This window comes from Eptatretus burgeri, unplaced genomic scaffold, assembly GCF_056783735.1.
Source record: "Eptatretus burgeri isolate ZD-2024b unplaced genomic scaffold, Ebu_testis_v1 Ebu_testis_scaffold_3153, whole genome shotgun sequence".
NCBI lineage: Eukaryota > Metazoa > Chordata > Myxini > Myxiniformes > Myxinidae > Eptatretus > Eptatretus burgeri.
The window spans coordinates 195,424-217,953 of NW_028225101.1; the positions used below are offsets into that span (position 1 = coordinate 195,424).

General features: G+C 46.2%; 1 protein-coding gene across 2 annotated transcripts in view; it reads right to left on the reverse strand.

Annotated features, from left to right (window-relative positions):
• Window positions 1-103: 103 nt before the first annotated feature.
• LOC147006798 (uncharacterized) overlaps window positions 104-22,530 on the reverse strand; it is a 33,615-nt gene continuing 11,188 nt past the window's right edge. For both annotated transcript variants that reach the window (XM_085867827.1, XM_085867828.1), the window contains 10 exons: window positions 22,351-22,496; window positions 21,502-21,656; window positions 16,292-16,353; window positions 14,299-14,588; window positions 10,065-10,161; window positions 9,204-9,503; window positions 8,421-8,618; window positions 5,417-5,622; window positions 4,863-5,017; window positions 104-986 (listed from right to left, as the gene is read on the reverse strand). In XM_085867827.1, coding sequence (XP_085723953.1) covers window positions 770-986; window positions 4,863-5,017; window positions 5,417-5,622; window positions 8,421-8,618; window positions 9,204-9,503; window positions 10,065-10,161; window positions 14,299-14,588; window positions 16,292-16,353; window positions 21,502-21,656; window positions 22,351-22,496 — 1,826 coding nt within the window. In that variant the 3' untranslated portion in view covers window positions 104-769. The remainder of the gene's footprint in view (window positions 987-4,862; window positions 5,018-5,416; window positions 5,623-8,420; window positions 8,619-9,203; window positions 9,504-10,064; window positions 10,162-14,298; window positions 14,589-16,291; window positions 16,354-21,501; window positions 21,657-22,350; window positions 22,497-22,530) is intronic.

The window sequence follows — 22,530 nt, forward strand, 5'->3', positions numbered from 1 at the left end:
CCTTCTTCTCGTGGAGTGTGGATAAGAACAATGCGACAGTTCTGTCTCCTCGCAATCCCATGAGCCTCGACCTTGTGAACAAGAAAGCCTGCAAAGGATGGCGTGCATTGTGCAATCGCTTTATTCCAAAGAAGAGGCAATTAAAATGTGATAAACAATCAGAAGCAACATCGTCACGATACGATATGAGAACATCACAAATCAGAACGATGAGCCGAACTCACCTTGTCTGATGGTGTCTCAAGGGGGAGCGCAACTGCAATGCAAATGGCCCGGACTAAAGGTGTGAACACCGCATGAAACCTTCTCACGGAACCAACAGGTGATCTCAAAGGGAACAGTCGATGAGGAACCAAGATAATACAACAAAACAAGCAAAGCTAACAAATGTGGATCACGTGATCAAAAAAATGGTGCAAACAACACAGCTTCAAAGGAAGGACGGTTGCCATCCCTCTTTAACTCAGAACAAATAAGTAAATACAATCTAGTTTTAGCCACTCTCCAAGTTAAGTCACGTGACACCCTGAAACTTTCTTGAATGATGCTTCAGTGTTTATTTTCGACGATACATTTGAGGCGGTTTGGTACGACCCGATGGCCGTGGCCTGGTGAAACACGTGGACCGCTCTCGAATCGCCTCTGATGGAGCTTCAAGCTGGAGCATCGATGAATTCTCAAATGTCCCACATTGGCGGCTTATTCGATAAACCCTCCTTTTCACCAGAATCCCAGATGGGATGACATCGCAGACCACGCGTCATGCACTTTAACCAGGGTACAGCTTCAGTTCTCGGTCGGTGCCTTGATTTGGATGCTTGGACCGTTGTGGGATGCTGACTCCCTCATCCAGCAGCAAGCGATTGATGTTTATTGTGGTCAAGGCTCCCTGCAGGTAAAGTACCACCCACAGCTGATTGGTCGGACTCCTTCGCTTCACGTGAGCCACCAACAACCTCCCAACAACAAGTTCTTTAAAAATCGCCCTGAGGAAAAGCAGGAAGGAAAGATTTGCAGGCAAGAGTTAAATACGTTTCAAACTTCAGCCCCTCCTTGCTTCCCATGATGGTGGACATCACCTCCATCAACGTCCTGTTTATTTCATCCATTGTTATACCCAACTGCAGATTCAGATCACAACTATGTTCCACCAGCGAGACTAGTTATTCATCCTACATTATGGAAGAAGAATCTCGACTTGAACGAACTGTGAGTAATATTGCAACTGTGGCACACGCGCGACTGCACCCCTTCCTCAACCTCTTTGTGTTAGCTTGATACAGGTCAGGCCAGATCAGATCTGTGACTTGCTGCAGGTACCATGCACACCTGTACTAACCTGTTTCATGGTCGGGTTGTGGGCGACTAAACTGTCTCCCCCACCATATGGACACCCAGAAGGATTAAACACAAAACCTGTCAAAGGGCGGAGGAGCTCCTTGTGAGCCAACGGCCATCCATATCTAGTGCCCAACTGTGTCTGCGGACGTCCTCCTGCAGTTTGGTTACTTTTTTTATTCGGAGGTTGGTGGCAGGATTTGCACTCCGGCCACCGGAAAACCCTTCATTCCGCAAAACATTCCAAAAGCAAAAATAAATCTGAAAACCCACTCCGTGCAGCTTCCCTCCGCAGGGCAGCTCACCGGATGACGGGATTGGGGCAAAGCCTTCGGTATCCCCACTCTGATGATTGGAGGGAAACCACGGGGTAACCTTCCCAGGTCAGACTGTGGTGGTGTGTGTCGGGGTGGTGCTGAGGTGTCATCCACCAGACAGTGGTCTCCTTGGGTTAACCTGAGGCGGTCCCTTCGGGTGGGTGCCTGGAATGTCCTATCGTGAAGAGAGGATGATCACCTGTCTCTGTTATCATCTGAGCTCAAGCGTTTGGACATCGATATTGCAGAACTCTCTGAGGTTCGGAGACTGGACAGTGGCAAGATCATGATGGGTGGTTACACCTACTATTGGTCTGGTCGCTCTGACAGTCACCATGCTCAAGGAGTTTCTGTAGCTGTGTCCAATAAGCTGACTCCAATGAAAATTGAGGTAACACCGGTCAACGAGTGTATCATGAGACTAAGGATTCGTCACTCCTTGGGATTCATTTCCCTGGTCTCTGTTTATGCTCGGACTGAGGCGAGTGATCTCACCGTGAAGGACGCATTCTACGCCACGCTCGAGTCTGTGGTTGACCAGTGCCCCAAGCGAGATACACTTCTAGTCTTGGGGGATTTCAATGCATCGACTGGAACTGATAGGGATGGCAATGAGACTGTGTTGGTCCCCATGGGTCTGGAATTAAGAACCAGAATAGCACAAAGTTCCTTGACTTTGCAAGAATTCATGGAATGAGGGTGGCTGGTTCATGGTTTCAGCGCCCACAGGCTCATCGCTGGACTTGGTATTCCAACGCTGGCGGTGTGGCAAAGGAGATTGACCATGTGCTCGTTGACGGTCGCTGGAGGATGATCCAGAACTGCAGGGTCCACCGGAGTGCTCAGATCCTCAATATTGACCACTGGCTTGTTGGAGCAACTCTAAAGTTGCACCTTAAATCCAGGAGAATGGTACCATCCCAGCCTCGGCTGGATGTTGGCAAGCTCAAGGATGAGAGGGTAGCTGAGGAGTTTGCGAACAGGCTGAGTGAAGATTTGGGGGGTCTGGGTGTTTTGGGGGAACCCGAAGAGTTGTGGAGTGCCTTCAAAACCACCATCCTTGATGTTGCCGGTGGATATCTTGGAACTCACAGAAGGGCAAAGAATAATTTTGTCTCTCAAGGGACACTGGATACCATTGACCAGAGTCGCAGGGCCAGGCTGAATGGCAGAGCTGAGCTGTTCAGGGAGCTGAGGCATAAAACCATACGTGCACTAAGGGTGGACAAGGAGGCCTATGTGCGAGGAATCTGTGACAGGGTCGAGCATTACCTGTGGTCAAGTGATTCTTGTCCTGCTTTCAGGGGAATTCGCGCATTGCGTTCATCCAAGCCCGTCCCTCGGTGTCCTGCAGTTAGAGCAGAGGGTGGTAGGCTCTTGACAGAGGAGTCCGAAGTGAAGGCTCGCTGGGCCGGTTACTTTGAGCGGTTGTACCAGGCTGATCCACCAGCTGTTGAGTTGGATGTCAGCGGTGTTGCTGTCCCAATTGCTGACCCTCCAATCAAATGTGATCCACCTTCGTTTGTGGAAACACAGGCTGCGGTGAACCGGTTGAAATGGGGTAAAGCTCCAGGGATCTGTGGTATCCATGCTGAACTTCTCAAGGCTGGTGGAAATGCTGTAGTCATGTCGTTGCATGCAATTCTGTGTTCTATCTGGAACACAGGCATCATCCCAACTGACTGGAAGAGGGGCCTTGTTGTCCCTCTCTGGAAATGGAAGAGTGATCGCCAGGACTGCAACAACTCCTGAGGGGTGACGCTGCTCTCAGTGCCGGGCAAGGTCTTTGCTCGGATTATTGTTGTTCAGGTTCGCCACCATCTGCTTGAGCACCAGCGTCCCGAGCAGTCAGGCTTTACACCAAAGAGGTCAACGATTGACCGTATCCTTGCTCTCCGGGTCCTCACTGAACGCAGACGAGAGTTTTGGCAGGGACTGCTTGCAGCTTATGTTGATCTCTGTGATGTGTTCGATTCAGTGAATTGGGATGCCCTCTGGAGGATTCTTGGACTTCCTGGGGTGCCACCAAAACTGATCAATCTTATATCTGAACTATACTCTGGTTCTGAGTGCTGTGAGATGTGGTGGTACCATCTCTGACATTTCCAGTTGTTCAAGGAGTCCGTCAGGAGTGTGGACTGGCCTCCACACTTTTCAGCACTTGTATGGACTGGATTCTGGGGAAGATGTCAGAGAGATCAAGCTGCGGTGCATCATTTGGGAATGTCAAGATCTCTGACCTTGATTTCGCTGACGATGCAGTCATCTTTGCGGAGACTTTAGATATCCTTTTGGGGACCCTCGAGGTGCTGAATGAGGAGTCGGAGCCGCTGGGATTGCGGGTTTCCTGGGTCAAAAGTAGGATCCAGGCTTTCAATGACATCTTGGATGTTGCTGTCCTGTCTGTACCTGTTTGTGGTGAGGATGTTGAGGTCATGGAGAGATTCACTTACCTCGGCAGTGATATTCATGTTTGCTGGCTGTGAGACAGAGGTCAATAGACGTCTGTGGAGTCAGAGATTCACTAGATCATGGGGTGTGGTGCTGCCTGCACCTGTGTGGAAGGACGAAAGTCTGAGTCTTCATGTCCTTGGTGCTGCCAGTCTTACTCTATGGATGTGAGACTTGGACTCTGACCAGGGATCTGAGACGGAGACTTAATTCCTTTGGTACCAGGTCTCTTCGGAGAATCCTTGGCTATCGCTGGTCGGATTTTGTGTCCAACGAGCAGTTACTGAGAGAGACTCAATGAGATTTTTTACCTGCATCGTCCGTGAGCGTCAGCTGCAGCTGTATGGACATGTGGCTCGTTTTCCTGATGCTGATCCTGTTCACCAGATTCAATAAAGCGAGGGAGCATCGTGAGTGGAGGAGGCCAATGGGCCGACCACGTTCCTCGTGGTTCCAGCAGATTGATCAGCATCTCAAGGAGATGGGGATGGGCCAGGCATCTGCCTGGGGGATGGCCAGACGGAGGCCCCGGGAAAAGTGGACCGGCGGAAAGTGGACGCAGCAACAAGCTGCTCGGGCTAATGCTCCCATACCTGACCTGACCTGATGCAAGTCTTGCCACTTCCTGGTGTCCAAAACATTCATATATTTTTTAAGAAACCCATGTTTAAGAGTTTCCACTAGATGGCAATGTTCTACTGTACTTGCAAACAGGAAGTCATAGCAACACACCATTGAAACAAAGCAGGTACAAACCTCCTGACAGGTCTGGTGTTTCCTTCAGGTTCAGGCTCCAATCCGTCGAGAAATACTTCGACTGCTTGAGGGGGTACATGAAGGAACTGAGGCAAAAGAGGGGCCACGTCATCTTGTCTCAGCCATCGAGTGTTTCCCACATCCACGAAAAACACCTGTGGTCAACATCGAAGACCGTAAGCACTTCCAGCAGGTGATTGGGGGTGAGGGGGTGCGGGGTAATATTCATGCACACCTATAAACCTCCACCCAGGTAACCCAACAAGCCTGGTGGCTGTTTTACCAGCAGCTCTTCAAACCTCAATACACCTGAGCAACCAGATTTTTCTCGAGGGAGCCCAGGGTGGGGGAGCCAAAAGTCCAAGCAGCTCAGGGTTCAAAGGGTTAAAACCGAGTGGGGAGACCAGAAGTTAATGGACTGCCTTTTGTCGACGCTATGTACCAGGGAAAAAGCAATACTTGTCTTTAAAGCAGATTCTTGAAGAAAGCTCTTGCGTTTGCTTGCATGTATGCAAAGGAACAGCCATGCAGATAAAAATGGCTGCAAGGTTCACCTTCAGAGAGAGGATGTCTTGCCTGACGTCACAAACAAGTCCACGGCAAAAGAGGCCATTGAAAGGCATCCGTGCCACGACTGGCTCTCCATGACCTGGAAACCCCTGTTTGCGATGACTTGCCCAGTGCTGCTTGTAGTGATGCCGTAAGGCTCCCAGCATGGTGGTGTATGATTGAGAGATGAATGGAAGTCTCGATCGTGCATCTATCACACAAGGAGCAAAATGATGGGAACAATCACTGAGAGCAAACAGCGTTGCTTTCAACACTCAATGATTTCAGCGATGACCATGAGTGGGAACAAAACAACAGCCGTGCTGGAATGAATGAATGGGAAAAGAGGAGAGAAAGAAAGCGAGAGAAACAGAGAGAGAGCGACAGAGAGAGAGAGAGAGAGAGAGAGAGAGAGAGAGAGAGAGAGAGAGAGAGAGAGAGAGAGAGAGAGAGAGAGAGAGAGAGAGAGAGAGAGAGAGAGAGAGAGAGAGAGAGAGAGAGAGAGAGAGAGAGAGAGAGAGGGAGAGAGAGAGAGAGAGAGAGAGAGAGAGAGAGAGAGAGAGAGAGAGAGAGACAGAGAGAGAGAGAGAGAGAGAGAGAGAGAGAGAGAGAGAGAGGGAGAGAGAGAGAGAGAGAGAGAGAGAGAGAGAGAGAGAGAGAGAGAGAGAGAGAGAGAGAGAGAGAGAGAGAGAGAGAGAGAGAGAGAGAGAGAGAGAGAGAGAGAGAGAGAGAGAAACAGAGAGGGAGAGGGAGACAGAGAGGGAGAGGGAGGGAGAGGGAGACAGAGAGGGAGAGGGAGAGAGAGGGAGACAGAGAGGGAGAGGGAGAGAGAGGGAGACAGAGAGGGAGAGGGATACAGAGAGGGAGACAGAGAGGGAGAGAGAGAGAGAGGGAGAGAGAGGGAGAGGGAGACAGAGGGAGATAGAGGGAGAGGGAGACAGAGAGGGAGAGAGACAAAGAGAGGGAGACAGAGAGGAAGAGGGAGAGAGAGAGAGAGAGAGACAGAGAGAGAGAGAGAGAGAGAGAGAGAGAGAGAGAGAGAGAGAGAGAGAGAGAGAGAGAGAGAGAGAGAGAGAGAGAGAGAGAGAGAGAGAGAGAGAGAGAGAGAGAGAGAGAGAGAGAGAGAGAGAGAGAGAGAGAGAGAGAGAGAGAGAGAGAGAGAGAGAGAGAGAGAGAGAGAGAGAGAGAGAGAGAGAGAGAGAGAGAGAGAGAGAGAGAGAGAGAGAGAGAGAGAGAGAGAGAGAGAGAGAGAGAGAGAGAGAGAGAGAGAGAGAGAGAGAGAGAGAGAGAGAGAGGAAGGGGGGGGGGGGGGAGAGAGAAAGAGAGAGGGGAGAGAGAAAGAGAGAGAGGGGGAAGAAACACAATAAGTATTCTCACGGGTCGGGAGGGGTTGGACAGTCTCCGGAAGGTTTTGCACAAACTGGACTGGAGAAAGGAGGAACAAAGAAGTGGAGGTGTGCGGTAAGTGTGTCTTCTCAGAGTTTTCCCAAGAGGAAGCCATTGTTATATCACGTGGTATATCCTGGGAATGGTCAGAGGTGCTGAAAAAAAAACAGAGAATCGCCAACCCACCTGCGATGTGAGAGCAGCAGATCATGTGCTTCAGCGTTATTCCGGGATTTGGAGGAAACCCGACGTCCTTGAGGCATTCTCGGCTTATCGCATCCACAACAAACGAACGGATCCGAGCCGTCTAGACTTGCTCGGCCTCCAGGGAGGCCAATAAAGGTTCTTATCTTAGTATTTACCCAAGAATGACGTATCCCATTGCCTGTCCGATTTTTCTCGCCATCAGAATATGTGTGGACTGCTTATGGATTCCTTATGACATATCTTGGGGCCTCGTATGTAATCTCTCCTGGCCACGGCTTCAAGTGCGACGCCCGCCACCCTTACGGCCCAATAATGAGCCATACTCCATGTATAAACCACATTCCTTATGGTCGCTAGTATTATTTAATACTCACCAGAGGAAAATTTGGTGAAAATTGTACGAACTGTACCTACACGTGGACAAGAGTTGCTGTGATGCACACCTACCGGAAGTAAAAAGTTCATCCAAAAACTATAACCAGTTATCCAGTTTCGTCAAGTCGTGTCTGACTTGCAGTGACGTTCATCATCAGATTTCTCCAAACATCCCCACCCTGCACTACTTCCTGAAGCTCTGGCCCGAGATAGCTTGGTTGCAATCTATCGCATACATCCAGCACATAATATGAGGTCTTGCACTCTCTGCCCTCTCTGTACTTTGTCCCCATCCCCTCCCCCAGGTTTCTGCAGGACTCACACGGTCCACCATCGACCCCCTTCTGCTAAAACTACCTCAATCCAGGGTCAGTGCTCACCTCCACTCATTTGTTCCTCTTTTTCCAAACTGTGGAACCAACTTCCTCATTGTCTTCGATCTCATTGGTCTTCAAGAGAGCTGTTCACCAGCACTTCCTCATTCTTCTCCATATCTTCAAGACAGATGTTCACCACCATCTCAGATCAGCCCCCATCCAAAACCATCTTCTTTTCTACCCTCATTAACCCCCCCCCCCGCTCCCCTCCAAGCCCACCTCCTTCCAAATTTCCAGTTTTTCCTTTCTGCGAGTTTGCTTTTCCGTCTCCATCTTGTCAACCTGTGTCTCTTGTTCCGTACCTGACCTGACCTGATGAGACCTGTGTCTCAACCTGTGTCTCTCCATCTTGTCAACCTGTGTGTCCTCCTCAACCCCTCATTCTTCCCCACATCCCTTATTTCTCCAAGTCTCCCTCTATTTTGTTGCTCAACCATGTTGTGGTGTTACCCCTCTCTTTCTCCTGTACCATTTGCTCTGTCCCGTCCTTATCCCTTCAATGTTCTAGCTCCTCCACGAGCCTAGATTTTGTAAAAAGCAAACAAGAAAAAAAACAACAGCAGTCAAGAACAAGAGCGAAGAAGAACAGCAAAGAACAATGTAATCCATTGTAACAAATGAATCCTTTTGACAAACTTTACACCAAGACCTACGACCCACTCACCCTCAATTGGACCTCCCTGGATGATCTCGTCCCGTTGTGTGTGTCCGTGTGGTTCAGTATTGTAAATGTCGTACAACTGGGCCCAGAAATGGCACTCGTTGTGGATGGCGGTGACTTGAAGGCCTATCCGGTCTGCAGCACGTGGTTGGTACAAGGTACGCGTCTCTCCGAACACTTTCTCAACCACTCCCACAAGGCCTGTCAACAACATCATCCCTGATGGAGCAAAAACCCTCATATCTTTAACTACATTCCACCTTTACTAGCAATCCAAAACACCTTGAACGCTCCTCGAAATAATGGGACGAACACCGAATGAAGAATAAACGAACAGGTGCAAAGGTAAGGCAAAAAGAACCTGGAACCACAAGATCTCGCAACACTCAAACTCAGGTTTAAAATCGTGGGTCCGCAATCGTGGTGACCCTTCAGCATTAAAAAAAAACAAAAAAAACCTGCTCAAGGCAGGTGGGGGAGCCCAAGGCATGTGAGGAGAACCCACAAATCTGGCAAGCACACCTTGTCCCAGAAATTCCCCCCAGAAATCCCACTCCACGACGATGGGAGTGAACTCCATGAAACTGAAAGAACAAATCATTCACTGGGATGACAGAACGTACGTACACTAGACTGTCTGGAGAAACCGGAAACAAGTTAGGACTTTTTGGCGGCAATACGCCGAAGCCTGTCAACAGGTAATACGTGGATAAGTTTCACACCATGTCACCAGGGTTTTCCCGATCGAGAAATAATGCTCACCTGGGGCAGTAAAATTCGGCGTACCTTTCAGGTCAGGTTGCAAATGCTCAAAGCGACAATCTGCTTCCCTCCGGCACATTCCACGTCTCCACAGACTGCAAACGTTGTCCTTGTCTGGGCTCACAGAGCCAGCCGCAACAGGTACTCGTACGTTCAACCGCCCAGCGCCCTCCTCGTGGTCATTCCGCTCGGAGCACACATCTTGGTGCGTTGGATTCCAACGGTTAGAGATGTCGTTGGAATCAAAGTGAGGCATTTCATTTGCTGGCCGGACTGATAATGCTGCTGAGACATCATCCCTCATGCTCTGAGGCTGCGACGACACTGTAATGGCATCACGTGACATCCCTTATAACTGCATTTCCTTGGCCCTCTCATCACGAGCCATTTCTCCAAGTTGTGAAACTGCCGCTGTAACATCACACGGTATCATTTCAGGTAGCAACGTCACTGTTTGGACATCTCGCATTGTCAGAGAGAGAGAGAGAGAGAGAGAGAGAGAGAGAGAGAGAGAGAGAGAGAGAGAGAGAGAGAGAGAGAGAGAGAGAGAGAGAGAGAGAGATATTGTTGATGAAAGGGAAGAATGTTCATTGGAGATGAAAGTGAGATGGTGAGCTTATCACATTGTTATATACCGGAAGCACCTGCTCCATATGGAGTGGTCAGGTGGGCTGTGTTATTGTCCTTCCTTATTCAAGCATGTAATTCAAAATACCTCTCACTATGTAATTCAACACACCTCACTGCACTGCAAAACGTGGGGACAAGAAAAATGTACCAAAGGTTGAGACTTGTTGTGACCAACCCTAACCCTCTCCCACCGAGAGCGGACGATTTGAATTATCGCTCCTGAATTTGGTGAACTGCTTTATGATGTCACAATACCTGAGTCATGTGAAGCAACTGTGCTGAAGGGAGGTCCAGCACTTTCAGCAGCATCTCTTTTTGAAATTCCAGAATGTTGTGAAACACCAACTGAATCCTGCAAGGTGGTGGAATTATGTACAGGGGGGTTAATGACAGTCTACTTAAGTTGTTGAATGAAAGGTCGGTATATATATATATATATATATATATATATATATATATATATATATATATATATATATATATATATATATATATATATATTTGTTTAATTGATCAACGTCCATTTGTACAACTAAGCTGCGTCACTTGAACTTGAAAATAATCCACCTGGGGGTTTCACGGTTTCAGGAAACAAACTCGCTTGGGATAGTTCAGCGGCTCAGGCAGGATTTTCAGCAGAATCGTTCAGTTTTTGCAGAAAGCATGAAACTTTGCACAGGGATACCACTGTAAACACTTTACCGTTTGGTAACTACCCCTGGGGATCTTAAAAAAAAATGGACTCCAAAAATCCGCACCCCCTAGTGGCCACCAGCTTAATTATTATAAATATGGCCGCAAAAATATGGCATTTCGTCTCTATTTGTTGGATTATACTGCTCTAAACACAGGATATGATGTGTCGATATAATATTTGTTCATTTCTCATTCTTTGTTTCATGCCTTTGTTGTGAGAAAGTTGGCATCTCAAGGCAGACGGCACAGATTTAGCATTGAAATAAGTGAAAACATTGAGATGACATTACTAAATAAAAGTTCTTTATTTTCAGGTTGCAATGACATGGTGTGAATGATGGAGAAACAGCTCCAGTGCGTGAAACCAAGTGATGTCGCTGAAGTCCAGAGGCCACCGATAGACTGGACCTTGTGCATTCTTTGTCGGAGGACAACATCCGAATCACTTTCACAGCCCTGGCGAGGACGAGGACGAGGTCATGTCGAAGGGACTGGAACAGGTTTTCAATCATTTGAAACAAACCTAGTAAAATTCAAAGAACCTTGAGTTAACATTGCTTGCTTTCATTAGAACACTTCGGACATCTGATTTCGAGTTGTACACAGAATCCTTGGCGAAATTGGCCCCAAGGTTCTTTGCAATGGATCATGTACACTATGCTAGATGGGTTCTGTGCACTATGCTGTGCACGTACGTGACATGACCACTCTTCACCAAAGATGTCCAGATGTTTATGAGCAGTTCATGCGTGGTGCCTTTACTTCAAATAAAACAGGACATTCATTCTCTGCCATAGGACTTGACCAAGCCCATGAACATCTGAATGCGCGTGTGAAAGATGTTAGGGGTGCCATCGGCATCACCGAAAACCCTGGTGCCCTACGGAGATGGATGGTGGCTGGCCCTCAGTTGTCAGCCATAATAGCTGAATTTGAAGAACAGTTTGATCCCAATGATGGTAACGATGCTGATGACAAGCATCACGAACAAACCCACAGTTCGCAGAAATCCATTTCTTGATCGTAGTAAGGATTTGCTTACATTACACACCCAGGAAATCATGCCGATGACTGTTGTTGAAACTATCCAACAGATTCATGCAACAGCAGAAAAAAACAGTACAGTACTTTCATTGAGGACAGGCTCTTAAAAAATGAAGCACCAGTCAGTGCACCAATATCAAGGAACACATTTCCACTATTCAGTCGACCGAATAAGGCGGCCCAATCGAAGGATAAGCAGAAGATCTCTGAACTCAAGAGTGACTGTTCTTTGTTTGCGAGATTGTACATAGGTAGCCAGTCAAGAAAATGAAATCTAGAGGAATTTTTCAAGCACGAGAATCAAAAATTTCCACCATCATTATCTACAGCAGGGAAACTTCGGCAAGGAAAGAAATCTGATCTCCTCGGATGTCTTGAATCTGGCGGAAAATCAGCCTACTTGAATACCCCAACTGCTGAAGTAAGAATACTTGATGGTGCTGCAGTGGTGCACTTTCTGCCAGTTGGGGAATCCAGGACCTTTGGGGAATATGCCAGGGAGGTATTTGTACCATACGTAGTTTCAGAGCTGGAAAGGTCTCTTCGAGTCGATATTGTTTGGGATGTTTATCGGAGAAACACTTTGAAGCTTACAGCAAGAGAAAATAGAGGGACAGGGGCTCGTAGACGTGTGTCTCCAAATGTGAAGCTGCCAGGCAATTGGAAAAAAACTTCCTTCGCAATGATGACAACAAGGATGAACTCTTCCAGTTCCTAGGTGCTGAGAGTGTGTCAAAGGACACTGGCGACAGGGTTGTCATATCCACTGTTCATGAGTCAGTTGTCAGCTCTAATATGAACCACAACTTCGATGGACTACAGCCTTGCTCACATGAGGAGGCTGACACCAGGATTTTACTCCATGTGAAAGATGCCCTGGATTCTGGTTTTAAAGATGTGATGATCAGGACCGTTGACACGGACGTTGTTGTTTTGGCTGTAGCTCGTTTTCAGAACTTGGAAAACCTTGAAAAACTATGGATAGCGTTTGGAACAGGAAAGGAATTCCGATACATTCCCATGCATGAGATTCCGATTTGGTGGCCTCCATCTTGAATTTCAAAATGGCCGGCATCAGGTTTGCATGGAAATGACTTAAATGAGTTCCTTGTTCCTGATAGCAACATAGATAGCAACAGCAATTGGCCCTGAAATGGCAAAAGGTTTGTCCTTTTTTTCATGCTTTCTCAGGATGTGACACTGCAAATAATGGCAAGAAGTCTGCGTGGAATACCTGGCGTGCGTGGCCAGAGATCACTGAGTGTTTTGCATTCTTGTCATCACCAGTGTCACCAATTCTGCCGGAGAATATCATGGAAAAACTTGAACGCTTTGTTGTGCTGCTGTACTGTCGTACCAGTGATGATGATAATGTGAACACTGCAAGAATGACACTGTTTTCCAGAATGTCAAGGACCCTTGATAACATTCCGCCTACAAAGGCAGCCCTCGAGGAGCACACAAGGAGATCAGTATCTCAAGCCGGACATATCTGGGGACAATGCCTTGAACAGCTGCCAACAGTTCCCAGTCCGTCTGACTGGGGCTGGGAGACCGATCAGGACAATTTCAGGCCAAAGTGGACAGTTCTACCTATTGCCGAGAAAGCTTGCCTCGAGCTTATTGCATGCAAGTGTACCAAGTCCTGCAGAGGGAACGGCAAATGTTATAGAACAAATTCCACAATAAAGCCAGTTTGCACTGCCCTGTGCATATGTGGTGGCACTTGTTATTGAAGTATAACTGTCTTCACCAGGAAAATTAAGGTAACTGCGTCATCAGTGACAATGAGAAACCAGCAAAACCTATATCGGTGGCACGGTTGTGATTTTTCTGCCACGAGGGGGCACCTATAGGGGTTCATTTAATTAATCTCTGGCATCCTTGACCAGGTGTCGCGGTTTGTTCCTAAAATGATCTCGGTATAGTCTGAAATGATTGACAAATTCAGGAGTTGTTTGCATTAAACTGAAATATGGAATATTGACCTTTTTTCACTTTCATACCCATATTGGAATCAAGTATGACATAATCAGATATGCCTCTTACAGAATGGTATTTGATGAATCTGATGCCCTTGAAAAATATGCCATCTGGTTGATTGACACTGAAAACATTGGAATTGCTGTTTTGAATGATGTTTCTATGGTGATTAACAACAGAGATATTCAATATTTTCCGATTTGGCGGCCGCCGTCTTGAATTTCAAAATGGCCGGCATCAGGTTTGCATGGAAATGACTTAAATGGGTTCCTTGTTCCTGAAAATGTCGGGTTAGACCTTGAAATAACTTTCGTATCTGGCTTAATTCTGAAGTTATAACAAAAAGTCAAATCAAAATGGCAGCCATGTTTAAAGTCAAGATGGCGGCCACGAGGGGGCACGGATTTTTGGGGTCCATTTTTTTTTAAAGATCACGAGGGGTAGTAGTAGTATCCCTGTGTAAAGTTTCATGCTTTCTGCAAAAACTGAAAGATTTTGGTGCTTAGCCGCTGTACGAGGATTCAAAATCCGATGAACGAGAACGACAACACGTCAACACTCATTCCTGCTTCCTTCACATTCACAACATGACTTGTTTAGGCCCCGAGAATCATTTTGAAGAAGAAGAATTCCTCCGCTGAGCTTTCAATGTACTTCTGGACGGACATTGCACGTTCTACCTCAAACTGGTACTGCAACAAACAAACAAACAAACAAACGGTTTGCAATGGCTATGGTGTCCTGGTGTCCATTTTATCCCACTTACCACGCTGATGAGAGGAGTCCTCGATGAAGCGTGTTCACCTCTGATCCCGTCATCGCCATTTTGAACCAGGCACGTCTGAGCCCCTGATGGCGATGCGTCATTCACCTGAAGACCTTCACCACCTGCCGGTGACGTCATGACACCACTCTTCGGAGACTCGTGATCGTCATCGCCCCGCTGGCGTTCTTGCGATTCACTCGGTTCCTTCACGAAGATCCACAACCAGGTGGGTTTATTGGGGAGTGATCCCGGATTTTCTTCTTTTTCAAAGTTCCGAGCCAAACGATACCCTGCAACATGGAATGTAAAAGTTACCCTCGTCATGAAGACAACGAAAACAACAACAATTTGTCTTCGGACACAGAAAAAAGCGGAAGAGTCCGAATGCCCTCATGAGGACACGTGGATATTTGGGGCTTTATACACCACAATGTAGAGCAAGTTGTAAGACTCATTCATGTTGCATGTGTGATGGATAACAACTGAATGATTAGATCCAGGTGAGGACGAAGTTGGGGAAGAGAAAGGGGCGTGGAAAGACGAAGGCAGAGCCACACGTCTCGGAGGCGGGACCAGCGTCCTGGCGTCACTCGCCATTGGTCCTCATCGTGGCCCTTCTGTGGCTCAACCTTCGTCTTTCCACGCCCCTTTCTCTCCGTTCTGGCCTTCTTCGACTTCAGACTCCTGAAATATGGAACGAAAACAACAGGGTCCAGTAAATTGGCATATCGCTTCGTTGGTGACGTCATTGGAGAGAGTTTTTGAGGCATAATCGATTCATTCTTGTTTTTTTTCAAGCTCTTCGAAGATCTGCGCAAAATTTGGGATGTCCGTGACCTTGCGTTCCTCGCATCAAACGCACGCACAACTCGAGATGTACACTTCCTTGATGACGTCATTCGTTAGGTCACCTGTGAACAGTACCAAATGCACCATTCAGCATCTTTTTAATAAACCGGATTCATCATTGTCGAGATAAACTGGTTATTGCTTGTCAATTTGATTACACTAGTGCGTGCCCGTACGTGCGTGGCCATACGTAGAAAAAAAAAAGAAAAAAAAAAGAATTGTGACGTCATAGAACCATGTCCTGTCATTGCTTTGGTAAATAAATGGCCATAACTTGGGAACCACTTGTCTGATTAATATTGTTTAGGTGGTGGAAATTCACAGAACACCATTCAGGTTCCCCGAAGATCAGTTATCTCGATAAGTACGTGTTTCAGGTTAGATTCCCTCACCGATGTGTAAAGGGTATTATTCGTGTGCCGGGCTGTGAATCTTTGAGGTAGTTATTCTTTATCTGTCTTTAATTTCGAAACATCCGCCAAAAACTCCTCACCATCGACAAGCAACGCTCCCTAACACCACCACTGCTCAAGCCGCCATTGTGCGCCGCGGCGCGAACCTAATTTGCATAACTGGATCACAGAGCGACTTCCCCGAAACCCACGGGTGACGTCAAACTTGGGGTTCCCGCGAGGCTCACCAGGGGTGAAAGGTCGGAGGTGAACAGTGGGCAGAGCCTGGCCTCGGGTTGAAAGATCAAGGAACCTGGCCAATATATCGGCTCCTGGCCGATATAAGGGCGGAACTAACAGCTTGCTGGAATTATAGATCGATGAGACGTTGACCCTCTCCGATTCCCAAGAGACATCCACACTTGAAGTGCCAATGTCAGACCAAAATAGCTGGCTGCACGCAAGTGTGCAGGAGTGGTGTTCACAGGGTCGAACTGAGGCGTCTCGTGCGATGATGACACTGCGTGAGCGTGAGGCACCTGGGACTCAACTGGCCTGTTCACCTGAACAACCTGTAAACCACCAGCAAGGTGTGCCAAGTCGCTGGAACCCGGAACCCACGGGATTAAGTCGTTCCCACCTGAACATTTATTGGAGCAACGAATAACACCGACAGGTGTGAAGCACGAGACAAACACTCCGTTTAAACCGCTGGGAACAGGTAGGAACAGGTGAGAAGAGGAAGCACAAACCGGGGAATTTCATCAGGGCCATGCCTTCCTTTCGCATCATGGAGGAGATGCTTGACTTCTCTCTGTCAGAGAAACCAAGGAATACCTGCATCAGGTTAAAACATCATTCACTCACCTAAAGCACAGACTTATCTACAAAATTTGTTTTGCAAAAAGAGGAAAAAATTGCTGGGAAAGATTTCCCCGCGCCTGAATTATTGACATGGCGGACAAGCTTACGGGTAAAACCAAATCCATAAGATGCGAGTTCGAGTCCGGGTCCACGTTCGTTCGCCTCAAGGGCATCAGGGCGGCCGAGTGGATACTGAAGGCCCCATTCGCGAAAATGTTTCCAGTCCCTCCATCCCATCATGCCAGCACACATGCCTACCCCCTTTTTCTTCTTCTTCATTTTGAACAACATTCATTATCTTTTGGAAGATTTCTTTCCCGAATACATCACAACAATGAGATGGTATATTCACAGAAAACATACCTGCGTAGTCTTGAGGATCTGGTGTGAGGCTTTTTTTCTCCTTTGATCCAATACGGCTGCCAGACCACATGACTGATGACGTCATCTTTATCAAAGCATATTTCCCACGGGAAGTTGATCAATTTTGCAAATTTTGCATTGGTCAGTTAAGCAGTTTCTCCGACAAATATTTTCAGATTTTCCCTGAGATCCAATATGGCTGCCAGACCACGTGACACATGATGGTCATTTTTTTAAATGAAAATCCTCTTCAAATCTCAAGATAATCGGATGAAAATCGAGGATTTCAGAAATTTGGCCTATGTTGACCTTTCGGCTTATGTTGACCTCAAAAGTAATTGGTGGTTGGATTCAGTGAGCTGATCTGAAAATCCTGTTCAAATCCCAAGTGAATCGGATGAAAATTGACAATTTTACAAATTCGGTCTACGTTGACCTTTTGGCCGATGTTGACCTCAAAAACAGTTGGTGGTTGAATTCTGTGACCTGATCTGCAAATCCTGTTCAAATCTCAAGTCAATCGGATGAAAATCAAGGATTTCAGAAATGTGGCCGATGTTCACCTTTTGGTTGATGGTGACGTCAAAAATAAATGGTGGTTGAATGGAGTGAGCTGAGATGAAAATAGTGTGTGTGTGTGTGTGTGTGTGTGTGTGTGTGTGTGTGTGTATGGGTGTGTATGTGTGTGTATGTGTGTGTGTTTGTATGTGTGTATGTATGTGTGTGTGTATGTATGTGTGTTTGTGTATGTGTGTGTTTGTGTATGTGTGTGTGTGTGTGTGTATATGTATGTGTGTGTATGTGTGTGTGTGCATGTGTGTGTATGTGTGAGTGTGTTTATATGTGTGTGTATGTGTGTATGTATGTGTGTATGTGTGTGTGTGTTTGTGTGTATGTATGTTTGTGTGTTTGTGTATGTGTGTGTATGTATGTATGTGTGTGTGTGTGTGTGCGTGTGTGTGTATATGTATGTGTGTGTGTGTGTGTGTGTGTGTGTGTGTGTGAGCTTTTCCACGAACTTTATAAGCTGTAGATTGCAAAATAGCTTCATGATTTTGAGTTGCACAGGTAAACTGGGGTAAAAAAAAGTTGCACAGGTAAAACTCACAGTCCTGAAACAACAAGAATCACACGATCATTATCGATTACTCATGTCTGGCATGTCGCCTGTGTTGACCAGAGTGGTAAAAATGTCCATTTTGTGGATAACAGCTGCTGCTCTAATAAACAAACCACACATGTCGCTGAGCCTCGTCTATTTTAACCTCGTCAGACGAGGGCATCACAAAACACAGTAACACGACACAAAGTGAGCTGGGTTTGTGTAAAAGGTGCAATTGGGAGCAACAAGGCCAAAAATTGACGAAACGAATTTACAATAATCCTTCAGCACACAAGTGATAACGTTTTTTGGGGGAAAAAAACGAGGTGAAGAGGTGTCTGCCATGTACAGAGCCTACAGAAAGTCTACACCTCCTTTAAAAATCCTCACCTGTTGTTACCTTGTAGCCTGGAATTAAATGACATTAAATCAGACTTTTCCCACCTGTATTTCCACATCGTAACCCACAACCTCCAAGTGAAAAACAAATTATACACATTTCAGAAAATTAATTTAAAACGACAAAACTTGAATAATAACAAGTCTGGAGACGGTGGTGGTTCACGAGCACTGTACACGGTTCGCCTTTTTTTATGTCTTGACCTTCGAGGGGATGCCACGGACAAACTGGCGGGAATCGGAAAAAAACGTAAGTGATGAAAGTTGTAGTACTCGAAGAGCACTACTTGCATACCAACTTTCATTCGAAACAGTTGAAAACCCTGGGAGCTCGATGCTCAATTTATTGATTTTTTTGACATTTTCTAAGTTCGTGACCTTGTGACCTTGACCTTGGGACAAAAATAAAAAATCGAGCTCCATGGGGCTATGCAGGTGCCATTGGGCTAACCAAATACTGAAACCCCTGCCAGATTCGACAAACCCCTCGGAGAAGATGCAAATTGAAATCGGCTACCCCCTAAAAACACGTTTTTTGGGCGTGGCTCCGCCCATAACGTGCGCACCACGCCCATTCTCAGGAAAACACAACTCGATCATGATATAAACCTCACACCCAAATTTTATCAGGATCGGATCAAAACCCACGGAGCTATGCTCTGGACAGACAGACAAGCCGGTAGGCGAACATGGGTAGTCGACGACCCAATAGAACCTGACGCAATGGGCCCGTTCAATGGGGAATGACCTGAGGATTAAGCACAAGAAAATTCATGATTCTAGCTTCAAGGGTTCATGCTGCAGATTGTTTTTTCATTAAAATACCCCCACATTTAGAGGTTTTTCGGCCGTTGCTAGGCAACGGAGGGGTCCATAGCAACGGTTCTTTCTCACACATAACTAGGACATACCATGAACCTACCATAAAAGCAAATTTTATCAGGATCGGATCAAAACCCACGGAGCTATGCTCGGGACAGACAGACAGACAGACACACCCATAACGAATATTGTGGTCATTTACTGACTCGTGAACCAATTAAATCACTCTACATGAGTACTTGCACCTGTGGTGAAAATTTAGTCTGAATCCGAGAACCGGTTGTGGAGAAAAACACGAAAGTTCTGTGCGGACAAACAAATAAACAGACAAACAAACAAACAGACAAACAAACAAACAAATGAAAAATCGTGCTTAGCACGACACTTGGCGAATTAGTTGACCTTTCCATGTGGTGGTCCAAGCTGTAATGTCATGGAATGTGTGGTGTTTATTTGTTCGTGCATCAATAAAATGACGCGACGTCACAAATTACAATTATCAGGCGCGCGTTGTCATGGTAACGGGAGCAGATTGAAAATTTTCACAACTCATTTAAAGCCACCATGTGACATTCAACAACATATCATCGGTGCTCGTTGCCTTCATTCTGATCGTAGAAAATATTTGAAAATACCTGGGAACATTGCTTTTCAACCAGCTTTACGATGCCGTAATCAGGTTTGAAATATGTTGTAAAACAAAAATATGAATTTTATATGTGTGTTTTTCATGTTTTGGGTGACCCTGACCTTGACCTTGGGTCAATTTCGAACAAACTTTGTACACATGTTAATATTACATCCATAAATAGACAGTATAAGTTTCAATATAATAAGTGCAAAACTGTTTGAGAAATAGCCATGTGTAATTCACAAAATTCCCCATTGGTTTATAATGGGCGATAGATAATATAAAGTGATGCAGAATCCAGATCCTGATCTTGAACATCACCAAAAGTCACAAATCTTTTTGCACTGTGGATTTCTATCAGCTATTATAATTAAATCCAAATCGGTTAAGAATTGTGACCTGTAGAACGAATAGAATTTTTCGCAGCGTCTCATGTAGCGAATGCTGCTCAGAGAGAGCTTGACGTTGTTGTTGTTCTTCTTCTTCTTCTTCTTGTTCTTCTTCTTGTTGTTCTTCTTCTTGTGACGACATAACCTTAATCTCACGGACTCGGCTCTTGTATATACAAGATCCGGATCTCCTTAAATACTAAGCACATGTACACATCCTCACACAGACGGTGCCTTTTGAGAGCGTCTATCATGAACTTTTAAATATATTCGGACATTTGCTTTAAAGTTTCGAAAAGTTCACGTTACTATTTAAAGATTATTCCATTTATCGTATTATAATTTCGTAAATACATTATTTATTTCGTAAATATACGATATATCGTAAATACGTAAATACATTATGACGGGTTTCGCCATTGGCTTAATCAAAGCATGTGACGAAATATCGGAAGTTGTTGTTTTATTTATTTATGACTTACGAAATCTTTATATTGATGACTTCCGTTTCTGTTTGTTTGTTTGTTTGTTTGTTTGTAGGCACGATAACTCGAGAACGGAAGAAGCTACCAATGTCAAATTACACCACGTGATTCAGGAGGGTGATGGCTAGTGCTGATTAGATTTTGGTCAAAATCGGTCAAAGGTCAAGGTCACAGTGAGGTCAAACATCCAAAACATTCGATTTTTGATGGTTTGGTACAGAATCATCGTAGAAACTTCTGGTTTGCGTCGCTCCCTTCTCGAGAGACAGCTTTTATTAGACAAGGTCAGAGGTCAAGTTGACGATTTCGTAAGTACCAGTCTATGACTGCTTGTTTGTTTATTTATTTATTTTAGCCGACAAAACCTTTCGGACGCTGTTCTTGGACACATTTGTCCTTGTTTTTAAATCACGCCAATAGCTAAAATCTTTGACGTCATTCGCTTGCGAAAACTGTGCATAATTTGTACTAACATGCATTTTAAAACATTTAGATATTCCATTGAAGTTTGTTTTGGCGTCAAAAGGAAGTCGCTACGACTTCCGGTTACTGAGTTATGTTCAAAAATGTGTTTTCACGTTGTGTGACGTCATATCGTGACGTTTAGTCCGATTAAGACGGGGTTTGGACGCGGACCGTCTCAGGTGGATTGCCTATCAGGTGTAAAAATTTAATAACGACTGGTCCAGCCATTTGGGCTGTAGACGACCGGACAAACAAACAAACAAACAAACAAACAAACCAACAAACAGAACAGACCAACACACTTGACAAAATCGAATATTTCGCCAAGTAACAAACAAACAGACCCAAACACAACACCCTCTCCTTCGGTGAGGGTCATGAATCAACAAGTGAGCATTCAGAAGGTTCTACAAGAGCAATCGCACACGGGGTTGAGAATCACCTGTAGCAGTCGTGCACCTTGGGCTCGGTGTACAGGGCGGCGAAAATTCCGTCTTCTGAGTTGTTGAAAACGGCGTACATGGTATCGCGGCTCACTCGCTCTCTGAACCACTCCACCTCCTGCCTCGACCAGCCCAATTCCTGTGTCGGACACACCTGCGGCACACAAGGCATGACATTCTAACACAGCGGTCCATTCGAAAACCATTTTCCATGCGGTGATGAAATGGTCTGCAGCGGAGTGCGGCGATTGTCAACGTCATGCATCAGGAACGTTCATCGGTACTTCATGACGTGAACCCTTCCACTTTGTGCTCATTCCTCCATGCACATCCAAAAGGCCGCCATGACGTACAAGCGCCTCTCGTAAAAGGGCTTGCGGATACCTCCACGCTCATTAGCAGTACGTCACTCTTAACGGCGTCTTCCCAGCTCTACTTATCGAAAACAGCAAGCCGAGAGCTTCACCAGACTCAATCCATGAGAAATCTGAACTTACACAAGGACTTTGTGTATAGTTCAATGGAGAGCTGCTCTCCCCTGTGGGCTGGCACTCCAGCATCACTTTTGTCTCTCTGCATGTCTCTGCTCTTCTTTTTTTTTACCGCCTCCCGTCCCTTCGGGAACGGACGAGTCGATTTAAATACAATGATCACATCAGGAACTCCATCAACACCGAGTGAGTTTAAACACAGCAAATTAAAAGTATCGAGTGTTCCAAGGGTTTACTGTGGTCAGTCATCATGAAGAGGAGATGATGCCGTGACGTGTTGAGCACCACGTACGACACCTATCACAAGGACACATTCGCTGCAGACAAAGAGGGACGGTGCTTCCAAGAGGTACTCACGTAGGCCAGAGATGTGGGGATGGCTTGCTGTGGCAATTCGGCGTCCTTGGGCTCCAAGCGGCGGAGGCGGCTCAGCGGCGACCACTCTTGGTTCCCATAATCGACGTACTTTACTTTCACCTCGAGGACTTGCAAGCTGTGCTCGTCTGCACCCTCACAGACAAGCACACGGGGTGAGGA